This window comes from Thamnophis sirtalis, unplaced genomic scaffold, assembly GCF_051295495.1.
Source record: "Thamnophis sirtalis isolate CommonGarterSnake01/CBP01778 unplaced genomic scaffold, rThaSir2_p1.2 scaffold_1, whole genome shotgun sequence".
NCBI lineage: Eukaryota > Metazoa > Chordata > Lepidosauria > Squamata > Natricidae > Thamnophis > Thamnophis sirtalis.
The window spans coordinates 108,407,822-108,428,964 of NW_028261381.1; the positions used below are offsets into that span (position 1 = coordinate 108,407,822).

Sequence of the window (21,143 nt, forward strand, 5' to 3'; positions counted from 1 at the left end):
GCTTCCAGTGTTGGGCATTCACAACTTCTGCAGGGAAGCTATTCCATTGATTAATTGTTCTAATTGTCAGGAAATTTTTCCTCAGTTCTAAGTTGCTTCTCTCCTAGATTAGTTTCCACCCATTGCTTCTTGCCCAACCCTCCTCAAGGTTGTCCTACCTATCCCAAGAACTAGAATAAAGATTAAATTTGAGAGGAAACCATGTTTTAGAAGAAAAAACATTGGAAGAGTTTAAAAGGGGGCTCTTTGTGCAGGCCCCAGTTCACTCCACATTGAAGTCTGTGTGGTTGCACTTGCAAAACATCTGAAAAGAAGAAGTGTGGCTGAGCTCTACTTGCAGCAGGCTCTCACCCTCTAGTGCAATGATAGTTATGGCCACACTACTAAAACACCTATAAACTGGCCTTTTTTAAACACCCCCAACCGTTTCACTACTGTAAATAGTAGACTAGTGCTATATCAGTCTTGAAGAACTATCAGGCTTAAGAGGTTCCGAGGGATGCTGCACCCTGCAGAGAAAAGGAAGACTTTGAGGAAGCTTCCCACTTGGAGAAGATATGAACGTTGTCAAATAAAGTAGAACGTGTTTCCTTAATTTGGATTAGTGTCAATACAGTCTGGGAGCTGCAGACGGGCAACTATGTCCAGGAAAATGCAGAGTTCTTCTATGTTGCAAGAAAGAAACAGAGAGCTCAGCAAAGATAATGGTCTTTTTTTTTTAATCCCCAAGATATTAAGAATGATAATATTAGAGCTCAAAATGAAAGCCAGCACTGGATTCCATATCTGTAAGAGTTTATAATACTTTTCTCTAAATTTGGTGGGCAGGAAACAGGAGAAGGAGGAGGGGTGGTTAGGAGTAAAGGCTCACCTTCTGCGCACCTGAGAAGGCGTGGTAGTAACATGAAACATAGGTCATAATGGCCTTCTCATCCGGCCTTAGCGTGCCTATAATATCTGTGCAAAGAAGGAGAAGAGGTTGAAAGGATAAAGTAAGAAGCAGCACACAGAATAAAATAAAACAGTCATGGGTGATAAGAGAGGGGGGAAACTTCCCATCATGCATTGCAGGACAGGCCAAACAGATTTCCATGCGGAGTGCTGGGAATTTGAATCAGAGTATGACTGGCAGAATTGGCTTTGTGGACTCCATGAATCTGTTACCACCACCCCTGTCAATTTTACGTGACACTATTGAACTTTCTTTTCTTTTTTTCTTTTACACAACTCCACAGTCAGTATATCCAACCCACTTGGAAATGGGCAAAATTAAGATTCTAGGAAACCAACTCCTGGCAGAAAGTAGACCTAGCAAAATGAAACAAGGTTATAACTTCTTTGGATGAGTTATTTGTTTACTAACCTTTCTGCTCATAAAAAACACTTGATAACTATAGCCCTCTTCTAAGTGAATAAACCTTTTGGCAAATTAGAGCCAAACTATATCTTGGGAAATATTGCCAGCTCTCCCTTCGAAAACAGTGTAGTTTCCAAGTTGCATGACTACTATGAATGAACATTCTCATCAACAGAACTTCTCTCTTACTAAGTGTTACTATATCAGAACAAAGAAGTCTTGCTTTTTCTTCAACATGTTAGCTTTCCTTAAAGAGAGAATTATTGCCAAGGGGAAACAACCACTCACAGAAATATATTATATGCATTGTGTGAGCCTTCTGGTCAGACAGATCAGCTGCCTTATTGTCATCTTATGAAATATACCCCAATCCCCAGAAGTCCCTGGTTTGTAATTGCAGAATAAAGGAGCGAATGCTTGTTATTTCAGACATGTGCAGCAAAAAAGCTCTGGATTAATCCCTTGCCCAATATAGAAATATAAATCAACTATGCCATATAATCAGATTGGATATTGGATTACTATTCAAGAAATGGTAGACTGAACTCAATTATAAGATCAGTGCTATCATAGGGGAATTCTGGAAATGTATTTCATTATTCAGTATTTAATCATTTGGAAAGTTTGAAAAACAATAACAAATGTTTTAGATTTGCTTCTGTTTTGTTTTAGAAGACATATCTCTCTCAAACCAAAAGTGAGAGGCTTATCTTAAAGTTGAGTTCAACGCAGTTCAACAGGTTTGACAGTCATCTGTTTGAATTCCTACAATATTTGAAATAAGCACGTATGTTTAAGAACATACATTTTTTGAAAAGAAACCTCAAGCCCATTTAGTCCAGAATTATTTTGTAAATGGGGATTTTGATGACTCTTCTATCTATTGCTGCCATGAGTCATATTTTATGTTTTTAATGCCTTTTTGAAGTGGTTTGCAAGTTCAAACTGAGAAAAGCAAGCTTATCTCATCCACTTTCATACTCCATTTTTGTTTGGAATTGTATGGTTAATTTTCCAAATTTCTGTTTTCATGCTCATATACCCAGTACGCATCTGTGTCTCCTAAATGAAAGATGGGGAGCATCTGTCAGCCTGAATGTTGATACTAAATCATCCACGCACCTGACATAAAATAGTAGTTTCTTCTTTATACCACAGCTCATTGCAGTAACTCAGGATTAGTTCAATCATATTTACTTCTAAGCAAATGTGAATAGCACTGCAAAGCCCCTTTGATCCAGAACAAATTTTGAGATAACAAGGGACAATTGATTCATTAAATTATAATCTTCAGTGACAAGTTCTTACTTGGAGAATGAGCAAGATTTCGGGGGATTAAAAGAAAAGAATGTAAACATATTTATCTAGGAAATCCAGCCATTTGCAAGATTGTGCAGTTTTACAAAACAAGTAGAACTACCCCATGACAATTTCTTTTGAGGGGGTAAGGTCTTCTGACATCAGCAAAACATGATGGCTATTTAACTGTCAACTTCTACACTACTTCATTCACAAAGTTGTATTGCTGAGATGGAAAAACTTTTTTGCAGAAGCCCAGTTATTTATTTTCCTGGTTAAAATGTGTGTTCCTGAAGATCATCTCAGAAGAAATGCTTGCACTGAGTGGGTCAAGGGAGAGTTTCTAGTGCTTTTAAAGAGGCCACAAGACTTATACGGAGAATGGCTTGGCATTGCATCACTGACTGTAGAACTGTATTTGATTAATATGCACTCCCAGATTCCTATACACTTGGAGTACCACTAAGACAACGCTGCTCTCAAATAATAATAACAAAGATGCCCGTAGCTAGATAGGAAAGAGAAAGAAAGAGAAAGAGAGAGAGAAAGCGAGAGCAAGAAAGAGGCTTGGACATTAGCAAGAGGACCAGGTGCGCTGTGTGGAAGGAGCTTGGAATCCTGTGATACCTTCTGGGCTCCTGAGAAGGCGTGGTAGAAGCTAGAAACATAGGTCATGATGGCCTTCTCGTCAGGACGGGCTGTTCCAACAATGTCTGTCAAAGAAAACCTGAAGTTAAAGAGCATCTTAACTTAGGGGAAGTGAGAAAAGTGAGGTACTAGGGGCACCAAGTGAAGAATGGAATAACTCTTTAGCTCCTGCACATTTTTTTTACAAAGGCCTCTTTGGATCTGCTTAGGAGAAGGCTCTCCTACGTTGAAGGGAAGTTATTCGTGCTTCTTTTCCCCTTGCTTAAAAAAAAAGATTTTTGAGAAATGTGCAGATTAGCACTTGACAATAGGTAGGTGTCTATTAGGTCAGCAAAAATATGGAACTTACAACTTCTCGATAGTTACTGTACTAAATGAAACTACTATTGTTCCTCCACCCAAAATTTGCCAATTGTTTTGAATCTGCTTTTGGCCTGAGTGTTCCAAGCGTTTGTTGAGGGGTTATTATTATTTATTATTATTTTATTTATTTGTATCCCAATTTTATTATTTTTACAAATAATTCAAGTTGGCGAATATATCCACCACACCTTCCTCCTCCTATTTTTCCCACAACAACCCTGTGAAGTGAGATGGGCTGAGAAAGAGAGAGAGAGACTGGCCCAAAATCAACCAGCTGGATTTCATGGCTAAGACAGGACTTGACCTCACGGTCTCCTACTTTCTAGTCTGGTACCTTAACCACTAGGCCAAACTGATTATAAGAGTAGGTGCTGATCATTTTTCAAATTAATGTTTTTCACAGCACCTTCCTTGCTGCTATAAGGAGGAAGACAAGGAGTGAGCATGATGGTCTCTAATACAAAAATACTTTGATGTGGTTTAACTATTCATTTCTTCTTTGAGTTTTGTTGGGGTTCCATTTAAACTCTTTACCTTGAGACACCAAGTCCAGAGGCTCTCTGTAAGAACATGAGGTCTTGGGAATCTCACCTAAAACTACTTGCAGAGCATAAAGGTGAACATTAAAATCATTGTTTGATTTTGACTGTTCCCCAAAGTGGTGCATTCTAATATCTCGATCTACATGTTCCAGAGTCCCTTAGCCAATGAACTGATAACTGGAAAATTCTGGGAAATATAGTCCTGAGATATTTTAGAGAAGGCTTAAGCAAATTAAACAGTGGGCAGACTGGCCGTCACATCCTGCAGAGGGTGTTCTAAGTTTCTGTATATGGCTAAGATCTATTCTAGAAACAGTTCTCAAAATTCATGTCCTAGATGGAAGGAAACAACTCGAAAGAGCTTAGCAAACAATAAATCGTTTTCACAAACTTTAAGGAAAAAAGAAAAGGCAATGTAAAGGGACTGAAAAACAAAGGCAATGATAAAACTAGCATTCAATGCCAGTGTTGATTTCTATAACACAGGGAGCAAAAATGAGTATTTAACATCAGTATTCTAGAAGCAGATATCCAAGAACACAGGGTTTATATTGAACCTGTGTTGATCCTATTTAAAGGACAGTGGCCTAAAAAGTAAAATGTCAAGATAAACTATTTAAAAAGGGAAAAAACAATGAAGGATGACTAGTCCTTTGTTCTATTTTCTCTTTATGTATTGTAGATTGCTATCATATCACTGGTTGCTGAATAATTTGACTTGTTTGCCCAAGGTGGAACACTGAGTTAGTCAAAGACAGGTGTGCACCTATTACTGAGGCTCAAAAAGCACACCAGGGACCAGTGAAAAAAAGCATGAATGCCATTCTGCTATTATTTGTCTTAGCCCAGCTTACGTACTTTTGCTACTACATGGAGCTAATGACCATGATAGGATCTCATGACTGGAACAAAATCATGCAGGACTTAACAGATCATGTTAGAAAGTCCAAAATCTGTGCTGCTCCTACTGATATGTACACAAATATTTTCTCTGTTATCCTATTAATCAAATGCCATTAGTATTGTGCAGGATCCAAAAATTTGACCAATAGGTTAAGACTGTGGTTGCTGCAGATGTATCAGGCCTTAGTCTGATCTAAATGGATCTAAATGTGTGATAAGGAGGGAATGACCTAATAAGAATCTCGGTTCTAATAAATACATAAAGGCATTTTAAGGAACCTTTTGGGGGAAGTGGGAGGAAGAGGAAGGAAGCAAAACTGGGTTTTACTATACCTTCTGCATCCAACATCTTTGGAATATCTAAGTATCTTTCAGCCACATCAAAAGCTGTATTCAGATTTGTAAGAGGGTCGTCCTAAAAATATAATGGTTTTATTAGCAATAAATACATATTACAAGAAAATACTTCAATAGCCATCAGTTGCATAGTATACTTTACTGAAAAGCTAGAAAACAGAGGAAACAAATGTAACTAAAGCACAATAGTCTTATCAAGCACATTTCTTCATGAAAAACTACTTTCTATTTTCTCAAGATTATAAATAACCTATAGGCACATTTTTATTTAGCTTTTTGAGAATTTTAATAGTAATTTTTATTACTGTATTATACAGAGGGGATTGCTATGCTTTTAATTTTCTTTTTAAAATTATTATATTTCTCCCCACTAAACTCTCTTATGGATAAGGATGGCTTTCAGTGACCCTGCTTTCTTGCATAATCATCTAACATTCAAACAAAGTCAATTCTCTCAAAGTCCTGCACATTCAAGGTTATCATTTGACCGGACCTAGGAAATAGGCATTTTGATTGATGCCCCCATTGATTGTGGAATTCACAATCCCCATGGAGACCCACATTGTTCCTACTCTTGTAGGTTTCAGGAAAACAATTAAGATCTATTTACTTCAATTAGCACAGGAGGAGAGCATATTGTGAGTGAAGGTTGGAATCTGGTGTGGTCACGACTATTTATTATTTTGATACTTGGCAAAATGTATACTTTTTGATGTTTGCTTTTGCTTGTATTATGGGTTAACTTATGGGTTTTGAGGGATCTGCATACACACACACATCTCAGTTTAGGTTATGTACACTACAAGAAACTGAAGATGTAGTCTTGTCATTAATTCTACTATTTTCACATTTTTTTTAAAAAGGAGGAGGAAAACCGGAGAATTTTGCACGCTTTGAATAGGTAGCGTCATAAACACCCTTCTATGAAGAAGAGCATTCTAGGAGCTGACAATTAAGACATTTCTTCTAAAAGAGGAAAATGAAATCCTTTTGCCCTTAACTTGGGGAACTGAATATAACAATGTTCAAGGAACAAAAAGAACCTTTTAAAAAGCTGCTGAAACATCCATTTTAATTAACTACTAAACCATGTGAATTATATTTTAGATAACATTTGGAGCAAACCTACAATCATTATTACAGTTTTGTTTAAATTGTCCTTCTTTTTATAAATGCTAAACAAAGAAAGATTAGATTAACTTGATTTTCCAGTATGCCCTTTTATTATTTTGTAACATATATGAACTGTTAGCTGAAATATATCCAATTATTATAACTTAGAGGCAGTTGAGGAAAAGCATTTTTAGAACTTACTGATAAATTAAATGGGTGTCAAAACTTTTAGTCAGAATCGGCAATGGGATTTAACTTTTTAACAAAAATTATAATCACAGTGATTTATCAGACCTCAGTTAAGTGAACTACAGAAACTGCGGACATTTTTTCCCTTCAGATACCTTCCCAAAATGATGAATAAATCAAACTGTATCAAAAATAATTTCAACAGTTGATTGAATTTACATCATTGGTGTAATTATTTATAATCTATAAATTGATGCAAATAAAGTCAGATGTAATGGATATTCAGCTTTAGCAGCCATGCCTTTCTTCTGAAAAGTTCATTTAACTGTATTAGGAGGTTTAACTGCACTAATACACTTTTGTGCAAACATATGCTAAACATTATTGAAATGTCACCAACTGCTATCTTTCTACCTTCTGCAAATTGAAGCAAGCATTTGAATTGCTTGAGCTAGAATTCTGAATGCCAAGGAACCATCAATCTGCTGTTAATCTATATCAGGAGTGTCAAATTCAATTTCATTAAGGGCTGCATCAGGGTTGTGTTTGACCTCAGAGGGCTGGGGTAAGCGTGGCCAAGGTAGGCATGGCCAGCTGGACATCACTTGTGGTGGCCCAAGTGCTTTGCCAGTGAAAACAGGCTCCCAAACTCTATTTTCAGCTGGGACAGCCTCCTGCAACCCTCTGCCAGCAAAAATGGAGCATGTGGCCCTCCCTGGCTTCATTTTTGCTGGCAGAGGCATGGGCCAGTCCATCGCTGTTTCCAGGCCAGCCCTCTGGGCCAGATCTAAGCACCCCACGGGCCTTGAGTTTGACACCCCTGATCTAGTATATAACTACTTCTCCTTCCAACCTGGTGCTTTCCACGTGTGTTTTGGAATGAGAGTCAGTCCAGCACATTTGGAGGTCAAAGAAGACTGCTTCATCTGAACTTTTCAGAGAATCTATTTCATCTTAGGTAGAATTATCCAAAGGTTTTATTTTTTTGGTATTATGAGCTTGAGACAGCCCAAACCAAAGTCTAATACAGTACCTTTCTTAGTTTTCCATAATCAATAAGTTCTGGACGGTGTCTGTGGATCAATGCACAAAAACCAAGACCATCTTTCCAGCTATAAGAGAGATGAAACACAATTAGCTATATTCTTCAAGATGCACATGATGACTAATTTGGAAGCAAACTGAAGACAGTCTAAAATCAATAGTGTTCTCTCTGCACACAACTTGGCAGAGAGAATACGGTTGATATAGATGGCATGAACCTTGGTGGGGCCGTGGTTAGAATGCAGTACTACGAGTTACTTCTGCTGACTGTCGGCTGCCAGCAGTTCGGCAGTTCAAGTCTCACCGGCTCAAGGTTGACTCAGCCTTCCATCCTTCTGAGGTCGGTAAAATGAGGACCCAGATTATTGGGGGCAATATGCTGACTCTGTAAACTGCATAAAGCACCGTGAAGCTGTATATAAGTCTAAGTGCTATTGCTAGTGCTATCTTCCAAAATTACAAATGCTATTAACTTACAACTCTCTTCATCCTGAGCCAGCACAGACAACAATCAGGGGCAATTCAAACTGTGGGCCACCATGTGGGGAAAGAAACAAGTTGACCATCTAGAGATTAATTGTCCTTGAATTTAATCAAAGTTTCTATTCATTTTTGAAAGGTCAACCAGTTTCATATTTAGAAGGACCTGGTACCGAACTAACTGTGGAATAAAAATAAAGAAGGTATATTGTTTTATCATTCACTAATGTGTATATGCAGTCAAATAATGTTACATTGTTGTTTGTCCAATTTTGGTAAATAATGATTCCAGTTTGTCTATAAATGTAAAAAGGAATACAGTGTGACATAAGACACGAGCTGTTTTCTTTAAATGGGTGGAATATATTTACAGGCAATCCTCGACTTACAACAGTTCACTTAGTTACAACAGCATTGAAAAAAGTGACATGACCCTTTTTATGACCATTGCAGCATCCCCATGGTCACATGACCAAAATTTGGATGCTTAGCAACTGATTCACATGTATGACGCTTGCAGTGTCATGGAGTTATGTGATCCTCGTTTGCGACCTTCTGCCAAGCAAAGTCAATGGGGATACCAGATTCATTAACAACCGTGTTACTAATTTAACAGTGATTCACTTAACAAATGTGACAAGAAAAGTCGTAAAATGGGACAAACTCACTTTTAAAAATGTCTCACTTTGCAACATAAATTTTGGGCTCAGCTGTGGTTGTAACTCGAGGACTACCTGTATCTTAACAAAACTGAGATGGGAGAGGAAAGAATAAGGACGTCAACATCTCTTGCTGCATCTCAAGATATAATATTCCTTTTCATTTTACTTCTTTATAGATTTTTGGCAGTTGTGTTGACTAACTGTATTTCAAGGGCTCAGGAGGAGGAGAACAGTAAAGAAAGTAAATGGACAAACATGTCATTAGAACATGATGCATTGCTTCCATTCTGGGCTGCTGGTATCAACCACCGTTAATGATCAACTCAGCCCTAGCTTTATCATTCAAGCTTTCAAAACCGAGGTATACACAAACAGAGATAGAAACAAGTCTGCGAGACAAAATGTTCATTTTGAAATGAATGTGTTATATGAGCGAAGCCTCTGTAAGGCAAGGATGAAGGAGGAAAAACAGTAGCAGTAGCAACTACATTCCCTTCCTTGGCTCCTCAACCCATTAGTTTGCATTAATTACTTTGTAAGTAATGTAAGAGCCATTTTACATGTCACTGTACATAGCTTAAGTCCTATAAAAGTTCTTTTAAACCACTCTCCATAGATTGCTAAACCACAGCATAACATTAGTTTTCCATTTGCATATTGAATAAACCAACATGAAATGACTTTTGCTGTCATGTTTCAAGTATAACAAAGAACTGCTGTTAAAGTTAACAACAGACGAAGGGACGAAGAAGGAAAGTGAGCCCAGAATTCATGTTTATCTTGACAACTTTTAGTTTAGCAAAGTGGAAATATAGTCTGAACTGGTCCTATCTTTCTCTTGGCTGGATAAAAGTTTTTTTTTTTTAAAAAAAAGCTTCAGTATTTTAACATAAATACCAGGGGGAATTGCATGTGGGTCAGCAAGAAACAAATTATGAAAGCAGCATTGTGGTTTTGTGATACAAGGTCCAACTGTTTCGCAGGGATATTGTCACATACATGTAAAGAAAGGGCAAAGTTTATGTTGCATCAATGCAACATTGTTTGATAGAAACCCCAGTCCTGAAGATGTGTCTGATGCCATGGTAACGGAGGAAGAAACCTTTAGCCAATTGCAGTCTTCAAATCCTGAACTGGAAGGTAGGTTCGAGAGCACAAGCACTCCATCCTCCTCCATCTAAGTCATGGGTGTCAAACTCGTGGTGTCATGTTGCCATCACGCCCTTCGCGGAGCTGAGGTTGCATAGCTTGCGCGTGACACATCCAGCCCGCAGGCCGCCATTTGACACCCCTGATCTAAGAGTTCATGTTAATTGTGAAGGTTCTTAGTGTGAGGTTTAAGAACAGCCCAGTTGATCACTAAGCAGTGTCCAAATCTTTTAGATGATTTTTTCCCCTCCAACTTGGGACAGGCGCTGGTTGTGCAACTGAGGTATGTGACATATCAGAAAAGCAATATATTCAGAGAACTGCTCTTTATTGGTTTTTACCTAATATGGAAGTTTTGGATGTTCACATTTTTGTAAGGGGCAGTTTTCCTCTGGCACCACAGCAAAAGCCCTTCTTTCGCAGATGTCTCTATAAAACAAAAGATACAAGCATTAGTTCCAGGTTTTCTTTGATCATTCTGACCTTTGAAACCATTGAAGAGAACGTGGATGGCTCCTTTCATTTGCATTTCAGAATCTCCCAAGAACCAGTTTAAGGTTCAAAGCTCAGAGTAAAATAGTAAAAGTAAAGTAACAGTAAAACAGCCCAGAGTCTTCTGAATTGAACAGCCACAGCAAATTTTAATTAATAATAATGATACCAATAATAATAAAATACAAACTAAAATTAGCAACCTAGCAGTGAAAAAAATAATAATTTACTCAACTCAAAAGTTATGATAACTAGGTAGAAGCTTTAGAAGGCTCAATAACTTTTCAAGATGAACTCCCTTTGTAAAAAATATTGCTGTGATGGGACTGGTAGACAAGTCTTATATCAATTTGATTCTGTGCATTATATTATTTTAGTGACTGACCAAGTGCAGCATTTAATTTTTAATGCTTACATTTACATCCAGTCTTCATTCTTTTTTTAAATAACAAGGTGGCAAACATATGTGATATTCCTTCCTATTCTTATAACCACCCTGTGAGGTTGGTTGGGAAGAGAATGAGTGACTGTTTCAAAGTGCCCCAGATGGCTTTCATGCCTAAGGCTGGTTTCTAGCCTGGTGCCTTAGCCATTAGATCAAATATAACCGTGATGGCGAATCTATGGCATGCAGAGGCATGCTGCCTGGCACACACGGTGTCCCCCATTCCTCTTCTGGGCTTTTGGAGTGCACGCATGCGTGATGATCTACTGGCCTTCGTGTATGCAGCAATGCCATAAACTGGAAGAGCTGGTCTTCCTTTTTCCGGTGGGAGCATGCATGCCAGCCAGCTGATCATCGCGCACATATGTGCACCAATAACCAGAGGTCTAGCTGGCTGGTGCGCATGTGCATGTGCCCGCCAGAAACCAGAAGTGCATTTTATGGTGTGCGCATGCCCCCTGCCCAGCTCCTCTTCTGGGTCGTGTCCCAGAAAAGAGCACACACGGGCTACCTTTTCAGTACTCGAAAAATCAAATCGTCCTCTTTCTTTCTCAGGCCTGTCAATATGCTGCCGCATATACAACGAATCAGTTCACAATTATTAACGTAGAACAATAATTACAAAGATGAACTAACTATAAAATAATACTAAATGAATAAAAAGGCCCAACTAAAGAGGTGTATCTTGAAGCTCTTTCACAAAGTTAAACTAACCCAGACTCCTAAGGAAGCCTATTCCAAAATGTGGATAGGCAGAAAATATCTTAAAAGGAAAACTTTCCGTCCCCTGCAGATCTTAATGCCTAGGCAGGTCAGAATAACATAAATAACATAAATAACAAAGTGAAGCATGCTCTACAATGTCATGAAAGCTGTCAGTCTGTGTCCATCTTTTGTCTATTCAGGGAATCCAGACTTGGAACTCCTCAACTCTGCATTTTGTAAATAGAAGAAGCAACTTTCAGATACCTCAGTGCAATTAATCAAGCAGAGGAGGCACTAACTTCCAGCTGACGTGCCAGTATCCTTCATTCAGTGTATAGGTTTCATGCTCTTTCCTTGAGGCAGCTCGTAATATAATCTTCCTCGTCATAACTATCCTTGGAAGAGATGAGAACCTGTTGGGATTTACCTTCTACTGAGATATCCTGAATGGCAAAACGAAGGATGATAGTCCAAATCATGCCAAGGGTCATTTTTGCATTCCCATCAACAATCTCTGTAAAAAAAAGAAAGAAATGTAGCTGTTAAACAACCAAAAATAAACAAACATGTTTCCTTAAAATAATTATTAATCCAGCAGCAGACACTCCCTGAAGCCTATGATGGGAAGAGGGGCAGAAGGCACATAAAAACTCCCTGGACTTATGAAGAAGATCAGCAATCATACGCTGAGGAGGAAAAGATCGAAATCCTCTGAATGTTTATTGCTTCTCTGATCTGATTTGAACGGTTTGGTTTTCTTTTTAATATCTTTCTGTTTATTTATTTGACTGATGTATATGATGCCTTTCTATTTGACTGCTGAAGACAGTTTACAGTTTAGGTTTTAGCACATCCTGCTTTCAGAGGGTTGGCATGAGAACCTGTTTTTAAAAACCAGAAACAACAGCTGGGCTCAGTCAATGTTTAAAAAAAATATGATCTGGTTTGGTGAATTAGCCCCCTTTCACAATTTGTAATATTTAGAAATGGGCTGCATGTTTACTGGCGTTACACAATGCCTTTGTCCACATCAGCACATATAAGGAAGTTCAGTTCCTATCAACTGGTTGAAGAATCTTGAAGGTAGTCAAGAGAAAGAAATCAGATTGTCTTTCTGGCCAATATGATGCTCAGAGATTCCCAGCAGATTTTGGTTTCCCCCAGGATTTCAGCTAGCGAGTTCCTCTAATAGCTGTGACCCTGCAGCTGAAAATTAACAATAAAATGCTGGCACTTCCATAAACATTTCTCCTCCACTTAGAACTCCATAGAGATGCAGCTATATCCTTCTTTACAAAAACAACAGAATCTTGTGATTTCTTAAAGACTCGTCTGTTGCATAAGACTTCCTGGATCACTAATGAGATTCGTAGAGCATTGCCCTGAGAAAGGAATATATAGAAACCCACTGTTGCTATGGGTGGTAGGAACAGAGAAAGTAAAAGCGAAGAAATAAAATGCAGGTGGTAAAACCACAGAATTTATTTAAGTGGTCGTTCATTATACAGTTTGGGTTATAACAGATATTTTGGCATCAAACTAACAGTGTTATGTGATAAGAAAAAAAAACTTTTCTGTTTAACCAGAAAGGTGTTAATTCTTTGAATTACTTGAAACTTGATTGCCCTATTACATGAAAAAAAAGGTTTATCAAGCCCACCCAATCCAAATAACACTATCTTAAGCTATATTAATGAGCGTTAAGGTGTTTATATCCACCTTATATCCAGAAGACAGACGCTATTGTTTGAAATGTTCAGCTGTTCAAAAGAATTGCCTAGATCAACTGAAGGATTCACTCCAATAAATCACATCAGTATTAACAGCAGGTGCATATATAAAGCTCCTAGTTCAGGAATAATACTAATAACAACAGCAATAATACTAATAACAACACCCCCAGTGTTGTTGGAGGGACACTACCTTGATGTGGTTGTGGGCCTTGTATGCTCTGAGAAAGATGAGAGGTAGCCACAGGTTCAACCATACTTAACACTCCTACTTAATCAGGAGTCAGACAGAGTGTCTCTCCCATAAAAAATATATGGTGAGATGCAGATTTCAAAAAGTCCAGTCTGAACATCTGGGTGTATGATGAACCATAACAATACTATCAAATATCCACATCTGCCTATCCAAGTCATTGGAAAGGACTCAATAGTAGACAAAAATGCTAAATCTAGTCTGAACATCTGGCAGACTGTGTGACAAACCACAACAGCAACAACAACAACAACAACACAAAGCAAAGGTAGTATCAATAGCAATAGGCCCCTTGGGTGCCATTCTAAAACAATCACAACACATTTGAACACCATTGGCATTGACAAATTCACTATCAGTCAATTGCAAAAAGCAGCTTTTCTCAGAACAGCTTACATCCTGCAACGATAGTTTCTTGAACATTTAGTACTATCAAACATCAACATCTGCCTATCCCAGATCCTTGGGAAGGACTCAATAAGTAGATAAAAATGCCAAATCCAGTCTAAATATTTGGCTGTGACAAACAATAAAATCAACCAAAAGCATTCCAAGAGAAGTAAGACAGCAAATTCATGATTGACAGCAGGCCTGATTAACAATTGTGCCAATAGAAGACAACTTCATTCAAATGTCAGCTCTTCCAGTTTAGTTCTTCGAATTATCTATGACTGGGCGGCGGCAGCAGCAATGGAAATAATGAAAAACAAATTCTGAAAGAAACAGTCAGGGATAACAATTTGCATGCAGAATGTGTTCCTGCCAGATTCTATCACCTCATTCCAATATTCGACTATTTTGCAACAATAAAAATGTGATAAGTCACAAATAAGCCTTTAAAGCAGATTCATGAATAAAAGAACTGTTGCTAGGAAGCAACAGTTTGGATTTTATTTGCTAAAGTTGGTAATTGTCTTGTATATTTTGTTCTCCATCTCAAAACCAATGTTGTCATCCTGGTGTCAGGAATATATCTTTATATCAAATGTGAAGATATGCTCATATGCAAAACATTCTTTCTGTTGCAGGGGTTAAGCATGGAGCAAATCTGTTTTATAATTCCAGAATTCTGATATAACAAAGAAAAGGCTAACAGTTCTTAAAGGGGTTCAGGGTAGGGAATAGGAGAGGTGCAGGTTGTGAACATTCTTTAGTACATCTAATGGACCACCACCCCTTTCCTCCAAAATCAGTGGGGTCCTTCTGGGACATTCGTACCAATGGAGAATTGAGATTCTGTTCTGCATCTTTCACACTTTATGAAGTGTTTCCATTAAAAGGAAAAGGGGTTGACAGAAATATGAAAAATGGGCTGAAGACTAAGGATGATGATCTGAATCCTCCAAGAAGTAATTGTGAAAACCTATAACAAAAGATCCTTAAAAAGTCAAGCAAAAATATCTCAGGTGTGAAATCTAGAACAGTTGTCATTCTCCTTTCTCACAATCTCAAGAGTGTTGTTCACAGCACACTCAACAAGGAAAAATGTTCAGCTAGCACTACATTCAGCCTGGGCAAAGATACAGACTGCTGTTTGAAGAATTGGAACAGCTGGAAAGAGGAAACCAAATGTTCTCCTCTAGTGAGTATATTTCCATATAATTGGTTTTACTACAATAAGTCTTTGTGAACAGAATATACAAATGAAGATACAATTTCCATCTCTTTGGTGCTCAATTCTTCCAAAAAGAAAATAACCACTGAATATTCATAATAAAACTGGGTTCTTCAAAAGGACTCCAAAATGAACTGAAATGTATAACCCTGTCATAGTACTCTAACTCTGATGTTCCATTATCTTCTTGTTTTACACAGGAGGATCACAGGATATTTTTTTACATCAGGATTTCAAAGAGGATTTATGAACTTATTTTATATGTAAATAGGAAATATAGTGGAAATGCATCAAGAGAATGAAAATGTATTCACACTCCATGTTGCGGTCCATTTTACCACAAAATGTGGATTGCTTTTGTGCTATTGATAAGAATTTACTTTAGGTTTTAAAAAATCCATTACTAAGTGTGAGAAATTGTGCAGTATAAGCAACCAAAGGGGATGCTTTCTTGAACCTGCAGAATTTGCAGAACATAAGCAATACTGAAAGCCACATAAGGTGGCTTTAATTTAGCCAATAAAAACCAATATTAGCCAATAGTTTCACTATTTAGAATTTCACTTGTATAAATACAACTTTTAAAAATTGTTCTAAATGTCAGTGTTTTTTTCTTACAGTTTCCTTTTTGCAACACATTAAGGAATGTTGGCATTGCCAATCTAGTATCAATATAGAATCCCAGTGTTTTCTCTTGTTTTTCCAAACATCTGACATAGTTCCTTGAAAATTTGGAGCCAAGATAATGATTAGGAAGTGATTACTGATTATATCATTTATGGTCAAGTGATATCAGGGATCTTTTGACACATTCTGTTGCTAAGGGTATATTTAAAAATATGCACACAAAATATCTTTTATTGGCCATCATGATTTCTAGTTAAATCCCACCTGCTTGATATGATTTATTCTGTCTCAACCAAGTTAACAACATTCAACATGCTTCACTGATTTTTATTGTATTGCCATCATAATGACAATCACTGATCTGGGTCTTTCAAAATGCAGAGTTTGAAAAAGTTTATAATCCTTTTCCCAATCCTGTCACCATAATAGCATGCTATCAGTCAACCCAATACAGTACAATTAAAAACCTGTAATGCAAAATAAAACGCATGCAATGGGTACAGCAAGAATCATATACAGTATGTCCATAATTATTCTTACATTAATGAAAAGAGTTGGGGATTAATTCTATTTTTACACATATGTTTTTGTTAAATTATATAGGTTTGATATAAGGAAACATTATGACCTAATTATATCTACTGTATGTTCTTGTTATATTTTGTGCTGAATCTAAAGAATAACAGACAACATACATAAACTAAACAGATTCACTTGGTTGAGTTGGGCAGCTAGAGAAATTGAATAAATAAATAAATCTTCCTTAACTTTGAAATGCAGCCTATTCCTATCACACATTGGGCATTTCCAGAGACTGCTACTTCCCTTCCCTTCCCTTCTAGATTCAGATAAATCAAGTTGTAATCACCCATAACATTGTTTCATTCAAGTATTTTGGGGGAAAGTTTGTGATGTATAAAAAGGTAAAGGTTCCCCTCACACATATCTGCTAGTCGTTCCCTACTCTAGGGGGCAGTGCTCATCTCTGTTTCAAAGCCGAAGAGCCAGCGCTGTCCAAAGACATCTCCTCTATTTTTCTACTTGCATTTTTATGTGCTTTCGAACTGCTAGGTTGGCAGAAGCTGGGACAAGTAACAGGAGCTCACTCTGTTACATGGCACTAGGGATTCAAACCGCCGAACTACCGACCTTTTGATTGACAAGCTCAGCATCTTAGCCACTGAGCCACCGCTCAGTGACTATTTGGTTAATCAGATCAAATAGAAGACTATTTGGTTCATCAGGTTCCTGGGTTAGAAAATCCATCAACAATTTTTTTTTTCTAAGATGAACAAAGGCATTGGATTCTTTCTTTTATTTTCTTCCCCCAAATCAAAGATAATGAGACAGGATAATAATCCTTTAGAAGGAACTCAGAGAGAATGTGTCTATACACCTGGTTCTTGGTAACTAGGAAGGATACAAATGAATGTAACAAATGGATGGATGGAAGCCAAAAACTGCTACCAGATATTCTAAGACTCCTTAGTTGGTTGGTCTTCAAATGTGAAGTTCACGTTTAGGAGATACATTATTTTCTAGTAATGCATCAAATATTAAATATGTATCAAATAAAAGCAGGTTCATTATTGTTACCATCTAGTTCCTACTTGAAGTAACTGCTTACCTTCAGCTCCAATGGAGACCAGCTTGACTCCTTTGCTAGCAATAAAATCCAGAGCTTTGTTCACATTTGAGATTTTATGCACTCGCATTTTGCCTCTTTCTGGCTTAGCCAAACGTTCACCTAATCAGGTTGAGAAAAAAAAATATGATTGTTTTTTTTAAGTGAAGTCCTTCATTTCACCTCTACAAAGAATTCATATACCACACAAAGATAACAGTTGCTTCTTTTTTGCTGTAAAACCACAACTGGTCCATTGGAATTTGTTTACACTCATGTTTGTAAGTACCTGATCATGCCACTTAATTATGTAGGGCAGTGTTGGTCAACATTTTTGGCACAGAGTGCTGAAATGGGAGCATGCAGATGAGAAGCGCCAGAAACCAGAAGAACAGCTCCCCAGCGTGCAAGCACAGGAGTGCCGGAAACTGGAAGAGCAGTTCCCCGGTGCGCATGCTAAGCTGCAAGTTTCCTGCATGTACATTCACACCAGTCTTCTGGTTTCTGGTGCACATGCGAAGACCAGCTGGCCAGTGTGCATGTGCACACCAGAACCTGGAAGAGCAACGGGCAACAGCTGGCGTGCCCAGAGAGATCGCTCTGTGTGCCATTTCCAGGATTCATGCCATAGGTTCGCCATCACGGATATAGGGGAATAATGTATTTGAAAAACTACATCCTTCAAGTGATAAGTTATATACATACTAAGCAGCACTTTGAGGAACAATAAAGCTAAAATAATTATACCATGGTCACAAAGCAGGAATGAGATTAGTGTTCAAATTTGCTTTGTTTATTTCTCTTTTCCTTTTCCAATTGTGAAGATCTTAACAACAAGTAATCAATTTGAGATCAAAGCCTTTATTGTAAAACAAATATTTTGATACAACATGCAGTGTTTTTTTTAATGTTATATTCAATTCTGGATGAAAAAGCAAAATAATGTCATGCTTATTAACATTTTAAATCATAATTAATATTGATATTTTTGTTTTGAATCCATAATGGTCTAAGTTATCTAAATATTACAATGGTAATAATGTTTACTTAATATTGTATTAATCAATATAGTTATAGTCAATATAATAGCAATATAATGTATTGTGTAAGCTGTATAACTGTGTAATGAAGACAATTAGAAAAAATAAAAGGAGGAACACTTTAAGTATGCAATTGCCTCTTATTCCAAAGTGGTATTATTTCAGAAGGACTGCTCTCTGCCCTAATATGTTTATCAATACATATGTCCCAAAAGCAACAATGCTTCCCCCCCCCTTGTAAAATATCACATACAGTGCCGATATTTTTTCTAAGGGCCTAGCCTAGACAGAATAAAATTCCTAAACAAATGTGCTCAATTATCTTCATAGTGGGGAATTGGAAGTGTATACAGAAGTAAATAAAAGCAGAACTAAGTTGTCATGGCAGTTTTCATTGGGATTTCTTTGTCTAAAGATGTGCAAAATGCTTGGTGCAGGGAACAGCTGATGATGGGTGGTCTATGCCTGAATGGAAACATACACACTTTGGGAGCTTTGGCCCATGCAGAGAACAAAATGAAGCTGTTTTTCTCCAGATACAAATGGTTTGATATTGGAGGCAGCGGGAGCAGGGAAAAAGCCAAGGACATTGATGGCGAAGGAGAGCAGCAAAGAAAAACACAGGAAGAAGATCTGGGGACAGGCTGGCTCAGGGAATATGCCCTGCTGCAACAACATCAGGGACAGCAGTGCAGAGATGAGGAATGGAGGGCTCTGGAAAATAAGAGGGATAAGCAGGCTGGTGGGATATGCTGTACTGGGAACCACAGAGGAGGGTAGGGCAACATGGACCAGGCTTGTTCTAGCCACTCCTCTGGATTTGTAAAATGTGAAATCTAGAATAAATAAAACATTCTGGGTTTTGTTGTACTAAACCATGGCTCATCAGTCTTCTAGTTTCTTTTTGCCCAACAAAAAGGTTTTTTTTTTGCCTGCCACATACTAATGGATTACTTTACTTAGTGCAGCTCACTTGTACTGTATCATTTCCCCATCCCAAATGAGTAGGGTTATCAACTGATGGCTAACAGTTACCACTACAAATTTATATATCTACACAGGAGTGGGCAGGGGTGGGTTTCTCGCCCCGTTCCAACCGGTTCAGTTGGAACGGGGCCGGCGGTGTCCTCGTGCACGCGCGCAGCGCACGCATGCGTACTAGCGTCTGTGTGATGCTCCAGCTGCTCCTGGAGGATCGCGCAGGCGCTGTATGCGTCCTGCGCATGCGTGGAAGCGCAGAACTCGTCAAAACCGGGTAAGGAACGCGGGCGGGCGGGTGAGCCCTTCGTCGTTCCCGGAAGTTACTTACTTCCGGGTTCGCCAACTAACCGGTTCGCGGGGACCGCCGCGAACCGGTTGAAACCCATCCCTGGGAGTGGGCTTCAAAACTTTTAGCAATAGGTTCTTTGCCCGGTTGCTGAGTGGGCGTGGCCACGGTGGGCATGGCCTAGTCAGACTCTTGCACCACAATGGGGGGGGTGTGTTCACACTCCCCAGGCTCCAGAGGCTTTTCTCGAGCCTTCGGGAGTGTGAAAACGCCCCCCCCCAAGCTTTGGAGGCCCTGCATACTTTTCCAGACTTTTGTAACTTCTGGGAGGCCCATTTTTCACCCTCTACAAGCTTCAGAAGCTTTCCTTGAGCCTCAGGGAGGGCAAAAATGGCCTCCCCCAGTTTTTCACCTTCCCTGAGCCTCTGTGCAGGCCCTTTACTTACCTGGCCCCAAACTGGCCGCGTGGAGACTCCTGAGAGGGGAAGTATGAGCGAGACCAGCCAGGGGTGGGATTCGCGGGTTCGCCGAACTGGCCAGATACTAAGCTAGAGGATCCCCCAAACCCGTGTGAACCCACAGCAGCCGACCCCTGTATCCACACCGTAATCACAAAGATATCGTATCAATGTATTATGTCTGTGGTGGGCAAAAACATTTCAGACATGAGATTTTAAGCTTAGTGGCAGGCAAAAAAAAAAAAAAGAAGGAATAAATGTCCTTATCTGAAACAGAACCTGTGGGACCTGATGTGTTTGAATGTGTTCTTTCCCTTTTGGGTATATTTCTAATTATTTGTATATTTTTAATATTCTGCGTTAACATAACCTCCATCCTCAAAGGCTCTCTTATGTCAAAAGATCATTCATACACAGCAGCGTTAACAAACCTTATAGTAAAAATAATAATGAAGTTGGAGGGAGATAAATGGGATCTCCTTTCTTGCAAAGGATTCAGTCTACAATCCTTTCCTTTTCAGTCAGTTATGTGTCCTTTCTTTCCAAAATGCAGCATGTCCAGCCGTTATAACTGTGTTTACTTTGAACTGCTGCCAAAAGCAACTGAACCTGGAGTTCAAAGAGGCAGGGGAACAGCCGCCTTTCCTTCTGACAAGAACGAACTGACTCTCCTTTGGCAGTCACAGTAATGTTTACCAGACGATGCCACAACAAAGCGAAGGCTTGTCCTGCACTTTCAAGAGATCAGTGACACATGCCAACTGTACATGTTTACCAGACA

At 38.6% G+C, this 21,143-nt stretch overlaps 1 protein-coding gene across 3 annotated transcripts in view; it reads right to left on the minus strand.

Annotated features, from left to right (window-relative positions):
- The window catches only part of ACTN1 (actinin alpha 1), a 127,352-nt gene that overhangs the window by 35,356 nt on the left and 70,853 nt on the right, over window positions 1-21,143 (minus strand). For all 3 annotated transcript variants that reach the window (XM_087721386.1, XM_087721378.1, XM_087721393.1), the window contains exons 3-8: window positions 17,601-17,720; window positions 12,176-12,262; window positions 10,448-10,535; window positions 7,805-7,883; window positions 5,446-5,527; window positions 3,284-3,369 (exon numbers count right to left, since the gene is read on the minus strand). In XM_087721386.1, the coding sequence (XP_087577512.1) occupies window positions 3,284-3,369; window positions 5,446-5,527; window positions 7,805-7,883; window positions 10,448-10,535; window positions 12,176-12,262; window positions 17,601-17,720 (542 nt within the window). The remainder of the gene's footprint in view (window positions 1-3,283; window positions 3,370-5,445; window positions 5,528-7,804; window positions 7,884-10,447; window positions 10,536-12,175; window positions 12,263-17,600; window positions 17,721-21,143) is intronic.